The sequence below is a fragment of the Nilaparvata lugens genome, chromosome 11, assembly GCF_014356525.2.
Source record: "Nilaparvata lugens isolate BPH chromosome 11, ASM1435652v1, whole genome shotgun sequence".
NCBI classification, from domain to species: Eukaryota; Metazoa; Arthropoda; class Insecta; order Hemiptera; family Delphacidae; genus Nilaparvata; species Nilaparvata lugens.
In genome coordinates, this window is record NC_052514.1 from 18,416,002 (window position 1) to 18,439,506 (window position 23,505).

The 23,505-nt window shown below is 32.2% G+C and overlaps 1 protein-coding gene across 1 annotated transcript in view; it reads right to left on the reverse strand.

Moving 5' to 3' along the window:
• The window catches only part of LOC111053152 (bifunctional 3'-phosphoadenosine 5'-phosphosulfate synthase), a 65,406-nt gene that overhangs the window by 23,336 nt on the left and 18,565 nt on the right, over positions 1-23,505 (reverse strand). The window contains exons 2-7 of the mRNA XM_039438210.1: positions 15,372-15,398; positions 9,829-9,943; positions 7,621-7,856; positions 5,802-5,940; positions 5,133-5,251; positions 963-1,183 (exon numbers count right to left, since the gene is read on the reverse strand). Coding sequence (XP_039294144.1) covers positions 963-1,183; positions 5,133-5,251; positions 5,802-5,940; positions 7,621-7,856; positions 9,829-9,943; positions 15,372-15,398 — 857 coding nt within the window. The remainder of the gene's footprint in view (positions 1-962; positions 1,184-5,132; positions 5,252-5,801; positions 5,941-7,620; positions 7,857-9,828; positions 9,944-15,371; positions 15,399-23,505) is intronic.

Below are 23,505 nucleotides of genomic sequence, written 5' to 3' on the forward strand. Positions count from 1 at the left end.
CTAGTCGTGGGTTTGAATCCCGCCGAATCCCATCGAATTGGCATGGACGTTTGATCATCTCATAATTCACCCTCGAACTTCCCTTTACCCACGCACAAGCAAAATTCTCATGTAGGCATCATCCGCAATAAAAAAAGATGATTAAATTTCAAATTGAAGTCAGATAAAAAATTAATACAATCTTCATCAAATCTGAAGATTGGGCTGATTTCAGCTCTCAGGCTGTAACAATAGAATCACATCTGATTCATTTATGAAAAGATTGAATTTTAAAATGAGGTCAGATCAAAAATTAATTCAAATTTAATTGAATCTACAGATTGGTTAATCACAGTTGTCAGTCTGTAACAATAGAATATTCGAAATTGAATTTGAATACAAGATTTGAATTAGAAAATTGGGTAAAACTCGAATATAATTCAATTTGGGATTCTAATGAAATTTGAGATACCATTGAATTAGAGTAAGATACAATTGAATCTTGAATAGTTGGCGATTTTTTTAATATTAGTCTATGGGATTCAAAACTTGATGTATTTTTCAGTAATAGACTATCCTATTTAAAACTTGAGTTGTAGATTTAAAACCTTCAAATCAAGACTAGATACAGCTCTGTATCTAAACTCAATACTTTCTTATGGATCATCCAAATTGGTAACTTTTTTTTTAAAACTTTGTATTTATTTTGACTCCACACTATTAAATGTAATTCATGAATAGATTAGATTGCTAGATTTTATTGATCAATTGTTACTAGGCTCGATGCCTATGGTAACATGATTACAACAATATTTGAAATTTTACTATTCATTTTCAATTACATTACATGATTTATATTATATTATTATTATATTATTATCATAATTATATTATAATTATGATTTGTGATTGTCGATGAAATAAATAAATGATGCCATTACATCACATGAATAGATAATTGATGGGAATCATGAGGTAGATACCTGTTGAAGTGCAAAGTGCGTAGGTACTGGTCCTCATTCATGAACCCTTTGAGGGGATAGGCCCACCCCTCAACAAGCACCTGCAGCCACTGCAGGTCGAGGTGGGTGATCTCCAGCTCACTCAGGTTGTCAGCCTCCTCCAATGCAGCGGCCAGGCTGTTCTCCGCTACAAACAGCTCCGGCACCAAGTCTGTCTCTCGCACCGAACGGGGAATGATTTCCTACGTCATAACACATCTTTCTCAAAATTCAAATGAACTTATTTTTTCTCAATGAAATTTCTTAGATTAGTGCCTGGTTCCACTAAGCTGTCAGGTACGGTTTACAATGAGTGCACTGGAACATACGATTTCTATGGCGATATTCATAATCAATAATTCCAGTGCACACTTGTGAATCGTACATGGCTTGATCATGTCCAATAATTGTCTTGACCGAGCTTGGTAAAACCGGGCACAGTAGCGTACCCAGAAAAAAAATTTCGGGTGGGATTATAACAGTCATATTGGCGTAGAAAGCACTTAAATTTTGAGAGTGACACCGGGGGGCGTAGGGTGTATAGAATCCCCCCACCAATGGGGGCTCTCCCCCGGAAAATGTTTAAAATTAATTTCCAATATGGCGCTATTTTACGCAATTTCCAATTGAAACTAATATTCTATTCTTTTTTTGTGTTCCTTGAGCCGCTTATTATTTCGAATTAAGCTTTAAAAGGCCATGTTTTTATTGAATAACATGTGAAGGAATGGAGTAGAATATATTATCACAGATGGAATTAAATAGAGAATGCATTTATTCAAATGCTAATTAATATATAATTATTATTGAACGAAAATCCTAAATAAATGCTGCAAATCACCCCGAAGATCTCTGCTACTGCAGACATTGACAACAGGGCTAACAGCTAGATGGAAATTCGATGAGAACTACTATCCATAGATACTACTGGATAGTAGTTCTCATCGAATTTCCATCTAGCTGTTAGCCCTGTTGTCAATGACTGCAGTAGCAGAGATCTTCGGGGTGATTTGCAGCATTTATTTAGGATTTTCGTTCAATAATAATTGAATATACGTTTTTACGTAATATAACGTTTTCAAATCAAATTAAAGGTTACATTCCTCAAAACGTTTGCTTCAAGAAGCCAGATGGAAGTCTTGCACTTAGCAATGAAGAAAATTGTGAAGTACTAGCTAATTATTTTGAAAATCTTCTAAACTGTCCAGAACCTGTAGAAATTCTCCCGATTTTCAACCACATACCTCTACAACAGGATGAATCATTACCACCAACAGAAGAAGAAATCATCAAACACATAGGTAAACTAAAAAATAACAAGGCGTCTGGAGAAGATGGGATTGTAGCAGAATTTTTAAAAAACCTAGGGTATAATTCGAGAAAAGAGCTAGTTTCAATTATCCAGAATGTATGGATCACAGAGGAAATCCCTGAAGATTGGAAATGTGCTCTAATACACCCATTGCATAAAAAAGGAGATAAGACCGATGTGAATAACTATAGGGGTATTTCTCTTCTTGCTGTCGCCTATAAAATATTATCAGCTTGTCTTCTTGAAAGAACCCAGAAACAACTAGAACCCAAAATTTCAGATTTCCAAGCTGGATTTAGACCAAATCGTTCATGTCCAGAACAAATATTGAACTTGAAATTAATATCACAGATAAGAAAATTACGAAGTAAAGCCACAATATACGTATTTGTTGATTTTAAGAAAGCCTACGATTCAATCCACAGACCAACACTATTTAAAATTCTTGAAGAGAAAGGCCTGGATCAGAAAACTCGAAAAATCATAGAACAAACATTGACAAACACAACATCAAAAATAAAATTTATGGGAGAACTTTCGAAGCCTTTTGAGATAAAGACTGGTGTTAGGCAAGGTGATGGATTATCACCACTGCTCTTCAACATAGTTCTTGATAGAGTAATGGAAGAATGGGAAAAGAAACTGAAGGAGGTGAACCACTGGAAGCCAATCTCGCTGGGAACCAAGAAAAATAATCTTCAAATTCCATACTTAGCTTTTGCAGACGACCTTGCTATAATGTCAGATTCATTGGAAAGTGCAATAAAACAAATAGAAATTTTAAAAGAATGTGCTGAACAAGTAGGCTTACAAATATCATTTGAAAAAACTGTTTTCACAACATCAAATATAGAAGTTACTAAATTACAAACAAAATATGGAACAATTAAGAAGGTACCATACTTTAAATATCTTGGGGAAATTATATCAGAAAAACATGCACAAAATGAAAGGATACAGAAAGCTCGTAAAGGCCTAGGGCTAGTGCAATATATTTATAATAAGAGATGTATGTCTATCAATACCAAAATCAAACATTATAACGCAGTAATCAAGCCAACAATGTTGTATGCCAGCGAGACCCTAACACTTAGCAGAAAAACAGATACTGAAAATTTGAAAAAAGAAGAAAGGAAGATAATTAGAAAAATACTTGGACCAAGAAAGACCGAAGATGGTTATAGACTACAGAAAACAGCCAAAGTTGAAGAATACTCTAACATAGAAGCAGACATCAGGAAAAGGCGCCTTAAATTTTATGGTCACATAATGAGGCTTCCAGATCACAGACTTACAAAAAGAATAGTAACATATGTAGCAACCCTTAGTAATGGAGGTGCATGGATGAAAAACGTCAAGAAGGACTTAATACTTGCTAACATTAACAATGATGAAATATACAACAGGAACAGTTTCAGAGAAAAGGTTGAAAAATGGGAAGTTAAACCAGAGATGACTGTGCCAAGAGTGGGAACAAAATGGAGTGAAGCAAGGAAAGCGGAGTTCTCACTGAAAATGAAAAACTGGTGGATTGATAAAAAGAACAAGAAAAACAAAAAATGAACCAAATTTTGCTCAGCGTCTTCCATCTGGGAGCTTGACGGCTAATAATAATAATAATAATAATTGAATATATTATCAGTCATTCAATTGTTTAAAAAAATTGTGGTAGCCCTGAATAGGCCTACTCATTATTAGATGCATGCTACTATAAATTTAGCTCCAAAGCAATTTTTGAACTAACTTCAATATCATAGGCTTAGCATTAATTGGATTCACTATTTTTTCAAGAAATAAATATAATTTTTACTATGATGCTCAGACTAACATTCTGGGGGAGATGGAACCATTTTTCTATATATTGGAGGGATGTGTCCCCCTGTCCACGGTGGAAACTTCGCCCGTTGATCAAAACTGAATAAGTTTGGGGTTACTGTAAAAAAACTGCTGTAGCATTGGTCAAGGGTATGACCAAGGGTACTACTATGGGCAGTCACACTTTTCAACCACATGCATGAAACTACTTAAACTATTATTAACTGGAGCAATATAAGCTAAATTGAATTTTTTCATAATAATAGATGATAAATAGTAAGAAAATCAACTAACTTTGTAGTGCTCTCTGTAGTTTTCTGCTATCTTAGTCCCTGCGCGCTAGACCACTTACTATCTAGCATCTAGCTCATAATTTATTATCATTATGTTATTCTCTAATACTTTCTTTATTTTTTGGTTTATATAATATAGAGTAATAAGTAAATATAACATTAGTAACTAATTGTTGTGGCTGATTCGACCAAAAAAATCATGTCCCATTTAGGGATACGCCACTGCGAGCATAAGATAACAATCACTTAGTTAGTTGAGTTTTCATTTTATAACTTAAGAATAATTAAAATCATGTGTTAATCTTAGGGTGAGACCACACGGGTAGCAAACTGCCGCAGTTTTTTCAGGAGAATGCGGCGCCAAAAGGGAATGAATGAAATGAGATGGAAGATGGCCAGACGCGCTGAAAATAGCAGTACCATTTTTTATACATAGTGAATGGACGATTTTCGCTCACAGCTGAAATTTGTTGCAAATTGAGAAGTTTGAATCAATTCTTAAAGATAAGTAACGGAGCGTACTACAAGGAAGAAATAAATAAGAATCAACCTTGAATATACAGAGGTTAACATTGAAAAATTTTCTTAATCAGTCATACTTATTAATACGATCGCAATAATTTTAAATTCAACATGTAATTTTTGCAAATAATATCAGAGGGTTCTAGTTAATTTATTTGTTAAAAATTGTTTAATAATTATTATTTTAAATAATATAAATTCATCACCAACCTGCTCTTCTAGGAACTGAATGACATGGAGCACGCTCTCGTCAACAGTAGAATCAACCGTTTTCACGACTAGATCTGGGTTTTCAGGTTTCTCATAAGCCTGGTCGACCCCTGTGAAACCTAAAAACAAGAGTATTTCCTAATAGAAAATAAGATCAATTACTCAAATGAATACAGGAAATTTAAAATAAATTTTATTCATAAATTGAAAATACATTTAACAGAGTATTCTATTCTTTGTTCTACTAGGAACTTGAATTATTAATATATTTTATCTATAAGCCACTCCTTCAAATATGATTTAAGATGTCATACCTGATCAAATTCCAATATAATTCCGTGATGAGTGAGTAAGCAAAGAATTGATTGACAAGATCAAGAATATTGAAAATATGATTAAAAGTATTAGCAAGATACAATCAGTCTGATAAATAACAGCAATACTAAAAATAGGTACGATAAGTGAAGTTAGAGTTTACTAAATTGCATTTTTTTCAAATAATTATTACAAGTCATGAATTGGATTTGAATAAATTGATCAAGTTTATAAGAGCCCGAGAAATTACCAGACTATGACCTCCAAAGTCATAGACAAACCTTATTACACGATACATTACTCTTATGAGCCCTATTTCATCATAGATATGAATTCATAACACTATTAACTCACCTTTGATAGATCCTTCCCTGGCCTTTTTGTACAGCCCTTTGACATCGCGCTGTTCGCAAACATTCAGTGGTGTGTCCACGAACAATTCAAAAAATGGAAGGTCGTTCTCTCTGTGAATTTTACGAGCCATTTCTCGATCCTGGAATAATGTAACAGTGATTATTATATAACATATAATGATGTAATATGTAATGTGATAATGTAATATGATATAATTTAATAGGGATTACCTGATTAAAACATAACATATTTATTATTTGTATGTTTTTTGTTGGTGGAAAGGCCCATCAACGGGAAGGCTCTACCAAGCCTTCCGTCAATGGGCCTCACGACTGTTATACTTCAGCTGGTTACCTGATTATTTATATACTGTACATCAAAATCGAAATGGGAATAAAACTATGAATGAAAAAACAGTCAATTCTATTGACACGAATCCATGATAATGAAACAATAGTTTGTGGCTTGACTAGATAAACGTGCCTTGAATGTAACCTCACTCAATTTTTGACCACCAACATTTTAAGTACAAAGCAACAATAGTATAGATAAGTTCTAAAAAAATAATGCAAACTATCATCAAATATTAAAAGAAGTATACAATTAGGTACATTTAAAAGTGGGTTGCGGCAAATCAAAGGTATTATTCCTGTTTGTGCTTGTACTAAATGGAGTGACGTACGATATATTAAAAGAGTAAGTACAAACTATTTGTGGTTTTCAATAGTTTCTATTTTGTGTAGTAAATTCATGTATTCACTATATTTCGTACGTAAACGTATCCAGTGGAAGCACTCCTTAAAGCTCAATTGGACCTGTATTAGATGGAGTGACGTACGATATTAACAATACGATTTGTGGTTTACAATAGAAATTATTTTGTGTATAAAATTCATTAACCGACAGTATTGCGTAAGTAAACGTAACCAGTGGGAGCACTCCCTAAGACTCAAGTGAACCTTTATTAAATGTAGTAACGTACGATATTGAATGATTGAGTAGAATACGATTTATGGTTTTAAATAGTTTCTATTTTGTGTAGCAGATTCATGTATTCACAGTATTACTTGCGTAAAGGTATCCATGGGAGTACTCCTTGAAGCTCATGGTAGGCAAGCTCCATAGCAGAAAAGTCTTACAAGCCAATAAATTCTAATTAAAATTCTTTAACCTTCCGGTAGTCGCGCCCTACTCAATCACACGAGCAGTCGCGTGTTGTACTTTTTACAACATACAATTTTCCAAGTGTTATGTGCACTGTTTACTGTCAAAGCATGTTTACTTTTTCATGTTCTTGGATTATTTTACGCCTATAAACATTTGGATGATTACCATTTCATAGCCCAATAAGGTACATCAAGCAAAGCCATCAATTCTGTGTTATTGGTTCGTTTACAGTCCCCGCATACAGTCTTTCCCTAACTTAAGTACAGTGCGACTTATGCACTGTCGCGACTAAATGGCAACTAAAGACTGAACCATTGCTCGGTTGATACTGCAACTCAGTAGAGTGATGGGGAGAAAGTTTTGGAATGCATAGGTGACTCATTCACTGACACCACCCCATCTAATAGTTTTGGGCAGCAAAAAAACTGTCACATGTACTTTTTACCGGAAGGTTAAATAGTTTCAATATGAGAAGACAGTATGGAATAAGATAGAATCAAATCCACTTTCTTGGTAAGGGCTACTCGTATTTATGTAAAAATTAAAAAATCAAAGTAACCCTTTTTAAACTTTATTTTTAAAGTTGAAAAAGGTTCTTTGATTTTTATGATTTTAAAATCAAAAATTGATTCGAATAATTATGATGACTGACCCTGGCAAATGGAGAAACAAAGCTGCATAGAGCGACGACTCCACTGTCGGCGAAGAGCCTGGCCACTTCAGCCACCCTGCGGATGTTCTCCTCTCTGTCCTCCTTGCTGAAGCCGAGGTTCTTGTTGAGTCCGGTCCGGATGTTGTCGCCGTCCAGGCCATAGGCCGGGATGCCTCGAGACACCAGGTACGCTTCCAGCTCGAACGAAATTGACGTTTTGCCCGCTCCCGACAAACCTAACAACAACACGTCAAAAATTAGAATCTATACCTGAGAAGGTAAGAAAAATTATAAACGTTTCATTTAAAATATGATGGATGAAGCTGGATTCCCACACTACAGTTTCTTCAAAGTTTGAACTTTTTTAATAGTTTGTAATTGATTAAATTTATTTTATAAGTATTTTTGACGTGACAACGTATTATAAATTGGTTTGCCGGGTGACACTTCAAGAAACTGCGTTAAGTTCCCACGTTATGCGCTCACAATGAGAGCGAGTGAGAGCGTTCGTTTCGGTTCACGGTCGTCTGGAAAGAGCACGAATAGGAGCAGTGGCGAGCAACGCAGCAGCAACCCGAAGGCATTCACCTGGAGAGAGAGTGAAACGGAGCAGTCAACCTGCGCAGGCGCCGCAAGCAATCTCCTGCGACTGCGCCTGCTTAGGTGAATAAGTGAATAGGTTATGTTGTAGTAATCACAATAATGCATAATCACATAATCATGCATAAGTGAATAGGTTATGTTGTAGTAATCACAATGTTGTGGTTCAGTGCGAGATTCTTTGTATAAATTAATGTTTTAAATATAATTCTTTGTATAAATAAATGTTTTAAATTGTTACTATTATTTCATCCTTCTTCCTACTATATGAATGAATATTCACATTAAAATTATTTTACCACTCAAGTCGTTGTCACGTAAAACTTTCGCCCGTATTTTAGAGAAACTGTGTACAAGGTTGTCAAGATCAACGTTTGTTCTTAGAAGACTTAGAGACCAGCTATCAACCCAGCATCTAAGAATGGTGTATTTTGCTCTAGTTCAGAGTCATGTAGCTTATGGCATGCATTTGTGGGGTCACACAGCCCACCTCAAGCATCTACTGCTGTACCAGAAGAGAGCATTTAGAACTATTTTTCATAAGAGTCAACAAGAGACTTGTAGACCTCTGTTTATTAACAGTATTCAACTTGTATATACTATGCCCTGTTCTGTATATAGAAAAGAACATGTCGTCTTATGTTCAACGGTCGCAGATACATAGTTTTAATACACGATCTAGTCAGATGTTGCATCTTCCAAGATGTAGAACAGACAAGTCACATAAAACATGCTTTGTAGGTGGTGTCAATTTATTCAACAAGCTTCCTGCTGGAGCCAAAAATGTATCTGATAAAGCTTTAAAAAGGAAATTATTTAGTGGAAACGCCCTATTACTTTATAGAAGGATTTTTGGATTTCAACTGTGATATAACATTTTAGTTCATAGTGCCTGCCTGAATAAATTTTAATTGATTTATTTTTATATTTAATCAATTTTTACTCTGTACTTGACAATTTCTGTGTAAATTTATGTTTGACAAGATCTTATATTCATGTATATGAATCTATGGATCAAATGAATGAATTATTATTATTAAATTTCATAATATTTGTTGTTTGCATTGGATTGTAAATAAAATTGAGTTATTCAAAAATGTAAAAGTGACTGGGTACTGGGTACAATTATTGAAAAAATGTCTCTATTAATATTCAAGGTTCTGGTAGGCTGAATTCTTTGTTTTGTGGTTAGATTTTCTGACTATTTATTCTATTTCATATCTTTCAGTACCGTACAATACTGAAGAATAGACTACTAAAAAAGCCATTCAAAATATCAAGTTAATAATTTAACATTAACAAAACTGTTACAAAATAGGTCATTGAATCTCTAACAAGTATGAATTACAGGTTAATAACATATCCAGGGTTCCAATTAGTATTCAAACTGATTAGAATATTTGGCATGGTCTACCGTTAGTGATAGTTGTTATTTCACATGATAAATGATTGAAGGTGATGAGGCCTGGTTTCAACTTTTACTAGATGCAGAGAACAGAGTGTGTCTAACGTACCACTGTCTAGATGATAAATTATTGAAGGTGATAAGGCCTGACTTCAACTTTTATACTAGATGCAGAGTGTGCTGGTGAGTGGTGACTTACGTACCAGTGAACCAGACAGTACAGCCTCTGAAGCCACGTACATTGCCCAGCACTTGGCCTCGCTTGTCTCTTGACACATGGTGCTTCTGTACAGTCACATTATTCGCTACCTGCACTGCCTGCAATACACAACATACAATAAATTATATTATTTCAACTCTTTCACTACCTATCTATATATTTTTGTGTATAGTTTTAATAGCAATTATTATATAGAGTGGGGTTCCAATTCCCTTAAGATGCGTTTACACCAAAGTTATTATCATAATGTTAATAACTTAATACTTATAGATTCTATTAGATTGAACATAACTTATCATGCACATGATGAACATAATGTGTTTGTCAAGTTCCGTTCAATCTGATAGAATCTATAAGGATCAAGTTATTAACATTTTGTTAATAGCTTTGGTGTAAACGCAGCTATACACTATTCATGTTTAGAAAACAAAAAACTTCCAGAATGTTGTTCAACATTGTTTTCTATTTGGGAGCACATGTTAACAGCTCATACTTTTCCTTTATAGAGCTACTACAATCATTGGAATGAAATAGAAATATCCAGTAGGGCACGGAGAAAAGAAACACAGATAGCCAGTAAGTTAGCACACCTCTTTTATTTGCATCCAGTACCCTTTCCATGTTTTATTACATGTTTGCATTATGCTTTTTTGCATAAAATGCTTAGACTCATGAGACCCTTATTCAAATGCGAATAAAATAAAGTAACCACAACAATGAAATAGTATTTGGAAATATAGAAGAAGGGGATTGAAAGTGTACGAATAGAATAGTTTCAAAAATTGATAAATAATGCAAATCGATAAACAATAAATGAAGACTTCGAACAACATCTAACACAAGCATAAAAGTTAATTGGAAAAGTTTATCTATTTATTCTTCTAATAATACCCAAATCATAGAAATGTTTAGAAAAGGAACAACAGGCACAGGCCAAAACTGTTCCTACACCAAATTTTTATGGAGGATCCTATAATATGCAGAATAATAGTTAATGTTTTCATTGTCACTTTATAAGTTAGAGTTCAATTTTAAGTTCAAAAATGTTGAAACTAGAAATTCAACTAATATAGGATGGATAATATGGGTTAAAAACCAAATTGAATGAAAATATTGCACTCAATAATCAGTAAAATTTGAAAAAAAAATTAGTAATATTTAGTTACTGAGCAACAACTGATTGAGCGCAACTGATAGTTAACACATATATTTAGAATAAATATTGTTTTTTTTCATGATCAAATTTATGTATTGAGAGCATAAATTAAATGTTTTCAACAATAATCATGCAGTTGGTCACACATCAACAGACATGACATATGCAGACATACGGAGAAAAAATCGTACGTCGCATGCAAACGTGATCAGACATATTATGGAGACAGACGAGCGTCTGCATGCGTTGCAACATTCGAACACCAGAGGAGGGATTTTTTCTCCCGTCTGTCTGCTGCTGTGTGTAAAAAATAAAGTTGATACAACTTCATTGAACACAAGTTAGAGAAATTAACACATCAGATATTGGAAAAAATTAACCATGGCAAACAAGCAAAATTATGGATATCATGAAAATATGCATGTTATTTTTTATCAATAATAATTTATTATGCAGATAGTGAGAGGTGGAATAAAGAGTTTATCAAGACGACAATATTTAACGCAAGGTAATTAAAAACAGTTGATGAAAATAATTCAACTTTTAAAAAGATAAGAGTTGAGCTGGTTCAGAGTGAGATGGAAATATAAGGATGAAGAGAGTTTACTTTTATAGCGTTTTCCATTTATATGACATTCAATTGAAATGATAGTAAAGGCTTTGAGCTACTTTATATACTCTCGGTATATGATAAATGCAAATTTGATTATTAAATAATATTATGAAGCTGCAAACCAATAGTATTAATCTAGAAGATGAATTATTCCTGATTATGAGTTTATTTAAGAGCTCAATGCTGAATACCGTATAAATTGATGTAATTTTTCAAAACTCCTCATTTTTTTCAAATTTTTATAATTCGAATAGAGAATTCTTTCCTACGGTCCTATAATTTATCATTCTTAACAAGAAACACAAAGTCATAATGAAATCAACCTGGAACGATATCAATGGAGAATTTTCTTTCTGTGTCAATTATTGACAATAGACACAACAACCTTGAAACACTATTGCAACTCATTCTCTAATTGTTGAAGCTTTCCGTTCAAGTGTCCGATTTTACAATGCTTCAGCAAAGGAAGAGGAAGACTCTAGATAATTGTGTAAATGAAAAAGTTACGTAGGATATGTTTTTATTAGAAACACCTGTCATTTCTTTCATCGATAATTAGATAGAGACCGAAATTTTGGAAGCCGACTCCTGTTCGCTCACACAGAAGTTCAAGAAAGGAACGTTTTGCTCTAATTATTTTCGAAATGCTATAAAGCAATGAGTAAACAAATTCAAATCCAATTTACGTAGTTACATAAACTCATTTGGGACAATTGATCTATTTTATCAAAGGAATAAAGTTGAACCTCTGTGTAACAAAGATGATTATCCTGAGAAAAAATTTGCTGTAGAGATAAATAAGTTACGGTACATACGTTAACTCATAGAGGTAACAAACAACTAAAAATGTAATATGACAAAATTCGATACCTACTCATAAGATTCTATTATTTAGAGCCAATTTTCTATTATTTGATGTTGAGTCAAAATGTGCCTTATCATCTTCATAAATGTTACATAACTGCTGTAAGAATCATTAACTGCACACAATCTAACAGACTAAGGTAAAATATCTTGGCCTTGCTCCAGTTCCAGCAGTTGACCTGTCAGATCTTATGAGATTGATTTTACAGATAATAATCTCACAATATCTTCTATATGGGATTAAAATAGATAAACTTATCCGTTCAACAAAATCCAATGAATATTAAATAAAACATCCAACGTCAATCACTCATATTGCCTCTCATCAAGGAAATTCCCAAGGTTATGAATAGACTCACAGAGTAAGGAATAAACTGGATATAGACTTTCCAGTGATTAGGGATTCAGCGGTTTTCAATACTGGTATAATGTAACGATATCATTCACTTTCAATGGAGGTCAATAAACAATTTTAAATCGTTACTTGGTGAACGCAATTTTTCAATGACGTTGATAGAATAATGTCTATCAGGAAATGACACTCTTCAGCCTGGAGGCTGATTTCAAATACTCCACATTCAGTTCTGTGAAAGATTTAAAATTATAAACCAAAGAAATTTGCTGAACGTGATTAAGTCTTCAGCAGTTATTATAATTGGTGAAATTGGAAGTATTAGTTGAAATGCTCCATTTTTATGAGGTTGCCGTTGTGATTCAGCAGTTGTTATAGTTCAAAAAGGACACAGGTGGAGACCATTTCAATAGTAATTGAAAAAAAATAATAATAATAATAATCTTGATTGTAATGGAAAAATTAATTTTGAACCAAGTAGAACTTTGTACTCAACGCATTGTTCAATTTTCGCATAGATTTTAAACCTACGCAGGTATCATTTTTCATTACATATTACCCGTAATTATTTTATAATAGACATAGTAATTATTCTGGCAGCTATGTTACTTTCTTTTTAGTAACCTTATAACATCAACCTCATTTAACATCAACTTGTAATATATATATATATATATATAATATATATATATATATATATAATATATATATATATATATATATATGCATGCAAATGCAGTAAGTTAACTTATTGTTTTTCTTTTTCTTTGTTTGTAATGTTTTTTGGAAATACAGAAAGAAATACAAGTAAAAACTGATTCCCCAAATAGAGTACTAACAAAATAACAATTCAAAGTTTATATCAAGGTTTTACATTACTCAAAAGAAACTTGTAAAGCACGACAAGTCGACAACGGCCTTATCAACATAAGACATGCAAGTTTGATAAAGTTACATGAAAAATGACAAACTATTCGTTAGCTTGACACAATTTATCAAATAGCTGTCACATTCAACACTGACGTAATAAGAATGAAGACACTATTATATGATATACAATAAAGGTGGATTCACAATAGTGAAATGGGAGGGAACGAACAAGATGTTAGCATATTATTACTGTGATTTCATTCTATTATGTCAGAAAAACATAGAGCCTTTTCTGGATTCATTAGGTACAAAAATAATTTTAATGACACATAAAAAAGTTTCAAAAATTGGCAATTAATCTCTGAGGAAAGAAAGCTGCTGAAAAAACGTTTTACATTCAAATAATTCGATTAGGCTAATTCTCAAACTACATATATTTTGTATAAAATTTACACTATAGGTACTTAGAATGTGGAATTTCTCCAAATTAAGGTGAAATGAAAGAGATGTTTTCAGTTCCACATAATTAATTATACTTTGCATTAATCATTGGAATTAATGGAATTATACTACAGTACTGCAGTGACTTACTATTTCTAATTCTTCAACTTGTAATCATCAAGAGGTATTTTCTAAAATTCCGATGCAACCGCAAATAGGTCCCTATCGGACAATATAGCTTTTATTTTAATTACAGAATGATTTATGCATTGGATCATAAAGATATCAATAATGGAAGTTATCTATTTTCACAATAAATTGAGATGTTTCAAATAGTTAATAGATATTGGAATAATTTAAATACTTTTACATTGAATAGATTATTCACCCAGCTCATCAAATCATGCAATAATCCAGTTAAACATCAAATTGATTTCACTTGATACTTTTATTACTCTTTTCTTTTAATTGAAAGAAAATTTACAAACAGTCAACCGAACAGAAAACAAGCTCTAATTTGGATGACACAAGATGTCATCTAATTGTTACTGACACCGGATAACACAAGAAAGTAGCCTACACTTCCTTTTGAAATCTTGATTTGTAACTCCTAAATGGTAAATTATTTAGTTACCTTGTCAGTGAAGAATCCAAATAATTACACTGATGTATAGTATATGAAACCACTTTCACATCTCATTTGGTTTAATTATTATGATTGGTAGTGTAGAAACGAATTTAATGTCAACCATATTGATGAATTTGAATTTTATCTAGTTGTAATACAACAAAGCATACAATAAAATCAACGACACGCTGATATATGATGACAAGTTTCAAAAAATGTGTAATAATAATTAATAGACTCGAGAGTGGTAAAAACAATAGGTAATCAATTTGTGAATATAAATCGACAAAAAATTGGAGTTTCAATTATCTGTGTAGAGGATATTCCAAATTCTACTGATACAATAAACAGAAAAAAATATACAACAAATAAAACATCAAACTACAAACATTGAATTCAAACAAAACCACAAAGCATACCACACAACTATAGAAGAACTGAAATTAATTGAATAGCAACTAATATTCCACACATATTCTAACAAGCGAGAAACAAATCATAACGATTAAAGAAAAAACGTTTGAAAATAAATGGAAAATGAGATTTTTACACAGAATAAACCCAAGTCAACTACACAAATCAGTTTTAATGATTGATCTTACCCAAGGAGACGTAGACAGATTATGATCCTGCAGCAAGACAGAAAATGTATAATTAATTTATTGAATACCACTGTAAAAAGATTGAGAACATAGAACTTCGTACAAATTATGAAGTTGAGGCAAGGTTCTATTTTGATTGTTGGATAATAAGCTACTAGTGAACAATGCTTCTGAAATTTCAAAAAGAAGCTTGATGCTAAAGTACAAATCAAAATATCTTAAAAAATATTACTCTTATTGATATCACTCTCACTGCGAATCAGTACATTTGTAACACTGTAAGAAGCGGATTTGTTGCAATAGATGTAAACGCATTGAAAACATAAAATCTTTGCAAACTTATAATCTTTTAAAAAATTGACTGAATTTGTAGATTCAGTCGAAGTTGAATAATTGTATGAAATTGAATTTCAATGCCGATTGATAAAGACTTTCCAGTCGTAATCAAACTTGAAAAAACAGTTCTGGTCCTAAAAACAAATATTTAGAATGCAATAACGCAAAAAATTGAAAATAAAAACCGAAAATTCAAAATGTAATTAGAAAATGACTACCTGTAGTTTTCCTGAAAAATGCAATGAAAATTATATCAATAGATTAGTTTCTCACAAACAGACCGACATGTCCATGTGAGTTCAGTTTCAATTATTTTGTAAAATAGCTTAAGCATAAATATAATAATAATCTACTCAAGATTAATAAATTAATTTATGTTTTATAGATCTGTAATTGTTTTGTGAAACAATAAATTCAATTCAATTGACAGTCCTTATTAGAGAAGCTAAACGATTGTATTATAGCAGAAAAATTGAGGAGGCTGGAAATGATGTAAAACGGACTTGGAATGTAGTTAGGGAGGTAGCTGGTTGTAAAATAAGGAAGGAGTGTTTGGAAGAAATTGAAATTGATGGTAATGTCTATAGTGCTAGGGATAATCCCAATATATGTGCTAATGCTTTTAACGATTTTTTCATCTCTATAGGAGAGAAAATGGTACAAAATATTCCTAGTGAGCCTGGTGATGATTTGCAACCAGACAATCCCCACAATCCGCAAGATTATTTTACTTTTCAATATGTATCAGAGACTGAGGTTGTGGAGGCGATCGAGAGTCTTAGAGGTGCATCTGGGCCTGGTCATGATGGCATTACTGTATCTGTTTTAAAATCTGTTAAAAGTATTGTTGCCTCTCCACTCAAACACATTATTAATGTAAGTTTTGAACAAGGTATTTTTCCAGATTCTTTTAAAACAACTGTAGTAAAACCAATATTCAAATCACAAGACAAAAGGAAAATTACCAACTATAGACCTATAAGTTTACTTTCGAATTTGGCTAAAATAATTGAAAAATGTGTAAAGAGACAGCTACATAAATTTTTGGAAGTGAATAATATTCTGTCAAAAAATCAATTTGGTTTTAGAGAGGGGATGGGAACACAGGAAGCAATTGCTGCTTTTGTTCAAGAAACAATCTTAAACTTGGATGTAGGTAGGAGACAAATAGCTATTTTTCTTGATCTTGCAAAAGCCTTTGATACAGTTTGCCATGATCGTCTACTTGATTGTCTCCGTAGCCTTGGTCTTGAGGATGTGGCACTGGGATGGTTTTGCAGTTATTTAAAGAATAGGCAACAATGTGTTAGAGTCAATAACACTGTAAGTGTATATAAATCTGTTAAAATGGGAATCCCGCAGGGAACAGTGATTGGACCTTGCCTCTTCCTGATCTATATTAATGACTTTTGTAACCTTAATTTAATCAATGGGAAAATATTGTCATTTGCAGACGATGCAGTTTTAATTTTTCATGAAGAAAACTGGGTTAGCACATATGACTCAGCTGCTAGGGGACTGGGAGAAGTAAAAAAATGGCTTGATAGAAGAAATCTGACTCTGAATTTGTCCAAAACAAAATACATCTCTTTTTCCTTGAATATACAGAATCAGCCAGTTAATATGTCACTTGTTTTGCATTCTCCAAATTGTCTTAGTCATGTAGATTTAGGGTGTTCAGTTAATTGTAATAAAATAGAGAAGGTTAGCAGTATCAGATATCTTGGAGTAAGGGTTGATCAGCATTTAAAGTGGGATGTACATTTGTCGCAGCTAGAAAACTTATTTATTTATTTGTGAAATTACGTTCTGTTTTGCCTATGAAAGTCATGAAGATGGTGTATTATGCACTGGCACAGTCATTGCTACAATATGGTATTGTGGGTTGGGGTGGTACATATACAAATGTTCTAAAACCAGTAAAAACAATACAAAATTTAATATTAAAAATTATTCTGAAAAAGAATAGAATGTATTCAACAAGATTGGCTTTTTTGGAATTTTCAGTTCTACCGATTAGACAGATATACCTGAAACACATCATATTATATTATAAGAAGCTATCACTTTTTCATTTAATTAATAGAACGGATTGTGCTATTACAAGACGGGAGGAGTCAGGTCTGGTTACTGTTCCTAGATTATTGACTACTGCTGGTCAGCGTAGCTTCATATATTTATCTCCATTATTTTTTAATATTCTTCCAAGTAATTTGAGAGGTTTACTCGCCCAAAAAAACTTTGGACTACATTTGAAAAAGTATCTGGTTAGCTCTCATGGCTGGGATAGTGCCGAGAATTTCTGGATTACATTAGTATAGTAATTATTCCAATTGAATAGATTTCATTTTGTACCACATCTTATATCATGTTTTACACTGGGCTAGGCAATATCAGGTCATTATTATAATTTATTATAATTTACAAATTTTGTTGCATCTAACACATATTGTATGTAAATATATTGATCTATTATAGCATCACTGATTTATCTTGTTTATTGAAAGGATTTGATTTTAGTTGTTAATGTATATACTGTAATGTTAATTAATAATAAGTAAGTAGTCAAAGTACGGCTGCTCCTTCCCCAAGCTCGAGCTTGCTCTTTTGGGGAAGTAGTTCCTTATGTTTATTTGTATTTCCTATTGATTCATTTTGTTGTTATATTTCTAAATTGTGAATTATTGTAATGCTTTTTCAAGGAATAAATAAATTAAAACCTATAGAATGAGAAAAAGGAGGTAATGGATCAGATGTAGCCTACTTGTCCATGTTATAATATTATTACCTCACTAGCCGTCAGGCTCGCTTCGCTCGCCATATCCGTCTAGCCAGGGGGCTCCGCCCCTTGGACCCCCGACTGGATCGTCCAAGAATGAGATCAGCAGGCTCGCTTCGCTCGCCTGCATTTTTCATTTGAGCATTTTTATCATATGTTAGAACAATCCAGTCGGGGGTCCAGACTAAACGTCTGGCTAAACGGATATGGCGAGCGAAGCGAGCCTGACGGCTAGTAATATAATATTCCCAGGATAGAAGAAGCAGTGCCCAATCAATTTTTCCGCGATAAATGCATTTAAATCTTCAACTTGGTGCCAACCTCACAAAGTCAACTCAACTTAATGCCAACCTGACAAAATTATTAATTTAGTTGCCAGTTAACAACTGTTTCGAAGAGGTACTCTATCTAGATTATAGTTCTATAGTAACATATGATATGGAAATTTCAATTATAATTAAGAGATTGGGAGAAGAAGAATATACATGCTAAAAGACGAACTTTAAACCCTTAAAAACAACCCTTAGAGTTAAAATATTGCCAAAAGATTTCTTAGTACGCCTCTAAAGGGCCAACTGAACATACCTACCAAATTTGAACGTTTTTGGTCCGGTATATTTTTAGTTATGCGAGTGAGTGAGTGAGTGAGTGAGTGAGTCAGTCAGTCAGTGAGTGAGTGCCATTTCGCTTTTATATATATATAGATAGATAATGTATTTCTAGAGACAATATTAATAAAGTAATGAGAACCGAAAAAAAGAAGTGATAATGAAATGCAACGAGTGGGTAGATGCTTGTTTAAGAATGTGACACATTGAGGAAATTGAACAAATAAGTCAAACCCGTCAAGCAACTATTGACAATGAATTCAGTTCATCCTTTTGAGTCATGAATACTTTCACTGGAGTATCTCAAACACCAAGAGGAGACTTAAAATAGATTTCTCCCACGAATCTTCGTCACCTACATTTTTGTTGATCATTGAAATTGAATACAAATAATTTATTTACATTAGAATGACTGGAAACCGGTTCAATACGAAATTATTTCTCTTCAGTTTGGAATAAAGGCATTTCCTTGAAATTCATTTATTGAATCCATTGACTAAAATCATCGAATTCATAAATTCAGGAATTAGATTCTTTGTCAGTTATTCTTTGTCGGAATTATTTCTCTTCAGTTTGGAATAAAAGCATTTCCTTGAAATTCATTTATTGAATCCATTGACTAAAATCATCGAATTCATAAATTCAGGAATTAGATTCTTTGTCAGTTATTCTTTGTCGGAATTATTTCTCTTCAGTTTGGAATAAGGCATTTCCTTGAAATTCATTTATTGAATCCATTGACTAAAATCATCGAATTCATAAATTCAGGAATTAGATTCTTTGTCAGTTATTCTTTGTCGGAATTATTTCTCTTCAGTTTGGAATAAAAGCATTTCCTTGAAATTCATTTATTGAATCCATTGACTAAAATCAACGAATTCATAAATTCAGGAATTAGATTCTTTGTCAGTTATTCTTTGTCGGAATTATTTCTCTTCAGTTTGGAATAAAAGCATTTCCTTGAAATTCATTTATTGAATCCATTGACTAAAATCATCGAATTCATAAATTCTGGAATTAGATTCTTTGTCAGTTATTCTTTGTCGGAATTATTTCTCTTCAGTTTGGAATAAAAGCATTTCCTTGAAATTCATTTATTGAATCCATTGACTAAAATCATCGAATTCATAAATTCAGGAATTAGATTCTTTGTCAGTCAAATGAAATTCATTTATTGAATCCATTGACTAAAATCATCGAATTCATAAATTCAGGAATTAGATTCTTTGTCAGTTATTCTTTGTCGGAATTATTTCTCTTCAGTTTGGAATAAAAGCATTTCCTTGAAATTCATTTATTGAATCCATTGACTAAAATCAACGAATTCATAAATTCAGGAATTAGATTCTTTAGAATCCAATAGAACAAACCTGTTACGAATTTATTTTGATTCAAATATACATATATATCTATACGGTATATTAAGTCTTTGATAAAATAAAGCTAGGTTGTGGACTAACATGAACCTTCAAGAATATAATGATACAATGATGCTTGGAGAGCCCTGGCCAAATGGATTTATTGGCCTACTGAATCTTTAACAGTTAATCAATCATTAATGAAATATGTTTGTCTGAAAAGTATCAGTCAGATAAACGGTTATTATAACCGATAAACATAAGTTTATATTAGCAATATTAGTTGGTTATAAGTCAGGTCAGAGAAGTTTAGATTAATTAACTGTGTAATTTGAGCCCCCATATTGCTTGGATTCAACAAACAACATTGCACTGTTATATAGTTCAAGAAGTCATGTAAGTCAATGAGCTTCCTTATTTCACATTCAGAAAAATTCGATAAAAACTCCCGACTTTTAAACAAGACGTGCAAGTTTTGGTAAAACCTTTATAAATTTTACAATAATTATTAATAAATGTTGATAGTTATGTGAATTGTTTGCTTATCAAATGATTTTTTGGTGAGGAAACCTGAAGGACGTTTCAATTTCCTATAACACAGTTTTCGCGATTGATATAATTACACAGCTTCGAAAGAAAGTGCATATTATAGTACTGTACATAGCTCATATCGAGAGACATTTATTATTCGATTGAAATAACAAATAATTATCCCACCAACTGGATAGCTTTTCATCGCAACTTGGATATCAGATTTTATAGTCGATTCATTGCATCAAAATACAATGAGTTTGAGAAATTTTAACTTGCACCACAAGAAGCTTCTCCTTAAATTATAAAAATTGGAACTTTGGATTCTCAAAGATATATTTGAGGTGATTATCAAAAATGAATTATTATGCTTAATAATCTTGATCATCTAATATAATAACTTACATATATATCTATACGGTATATTAAGTCTTTGATAAAATAAAGCTAGGTTGTGGACTAACATGAACCTTCAAGAATATAATGATACAATGATGCTTGGAAAGCCCTGGCCAAATGGATTTATTGGCCTACTGAATCTTTAACAGTTAATCAATCATTAATGAAATATGTTTGTCTCAAAAGTATCAGTCAGATAAACAGTTATTATAACTGTCGAATAACATATAAACATAAGTTTATATTAGTTGGTTATAAGTCAGGTCAGAGAAGTTTAGATTAATTAACTGTGTAATTTGAGCCCCTTTATTGCTTGGATTCAACAAACAACATTGCACTGTTATATAGTTGAAGAAGTCATGTAAGTCAATGAGCCTTCTTATTTCACATTCAGAAAAATTCGATAAAAACTCCCGACTTTTAAACAAGACGTGCAAGTTTTGGTAAAACTTCATCAACCTTTATAAGTTTTACAATAATTATTCATAAATTTTGATAGTTATTTGAATTATTTGCTTATCAAATGATTCTTTGGTGGAGAAACCTAAAGGGCGTTTCACTTTCCTATAATAACACAGTTTTCGCGATTGATATAATTACACAGCTTCGAAAGAAAGTGCATATTATAGTACTGTATATAGCTCATATCGAGAGACATTTATTATTCGATTGAAATAACAAATAATTATCTCACCAACTGGATGGCTTTTCATCGCATCTTGGATATCAGATTTTATAGTCGATTCATTGCATCAAAATACAATGAGTTTGAGAAATTTTAACTTATTAGATTCTTAAAGATATATTTAAGGTGATTATCAAAAATGAATTATTATGCTTAATAATCTTGACCATCTAATAACATAGAAGTTGCATAAATTTAGAAAATTGAATTTTAATGCCGATTTACAATTAAAGGAGACCTTCCAGAAACATGAATTCAAATTTGCAGAAACAGACTTGAAACTTGATTCATCTCAAGATAAAACAAATGCAGTAATATTAATAACCATACTCTTATTTCTTAATTTTTAAGGTCTCTGAAATTAGTCAGGTTATCTTGAAACAGTTGAACTTCAAAATTAATCATGGTGGAAAATTATATTGAAATCACACTCAGCATTTGACCAAAGATTTTCATTATAGTTATGGTCAGTTTGAATAAAAGTTAAGAACTCTAGTATTTTATCATTTTCTCCCGTCTTTAAAATCTTCTCAAAGTATTCTTCATAATATAATTTACAATAAATGAGAATATCTGGGAAAAAAATTAGGTATTGATAATTATGCCTGATCACTATCATACCAATAATGACAGGTTTAGTGAATCAGGAAGCAAAGTGTTTCACAAGATGGTAATCTTTTTTTTCTACCGATTGATAGAAAATCATTGAGTTTTCACTCCCATTGGAAGGTTATAATTAGTCTACTATTGTTTTCCTGCGATTAATTATTACAAGATTTAATATTTCTGATGAAAACTTTTTCCCAACCAATCAAATGATAAAATCTTGAAAGCAATCTCAACTCAGATAAACTTCATAATTGCTGTAGATTAAGAAAAAAATTATTTAATCTCAAGCTGAAAAATAATAGTGAAAATTGATTGTTTTATTGCAAAATACTACTGTGGTGAAGGCGTAGTAAAACTTTTATTGGTTTCACAAAAAATCAATTAAATTATCGTTTTAAGGCCAACGATGATAATGGAGATTGAATAGCTCTATTGGAAGGATACGATAGTCAATAACACATAAGAAATGTGAATTGTGAAGTGATTGAGATCAAGAATGATGCATTTTAGCAGGGATTCCAGTACTAGTATCTGAATCTTCTCTCCAGTTTCAATAATTGATGAATAAAATAAAGAGACTACTCATTACGCACTTTTTGTCCTTTATGTACCTATCTAATGATTTTCACAAAGAATTATTGCAGAACAACATAAGGTGAGGTCAGTTAATCGAGTTAATGATAAGTAGGCTACTCCAATAGAACACTCAAGTCTTTCAACTCGTACACCTCAGGTCAATCATGAATAAATAATAAATTTTAATAAAAACAATATGAAAACTTGTAGTACCCTTTATAGACCGAGCGAAGTGAGGTCTAAGATTCAAGTC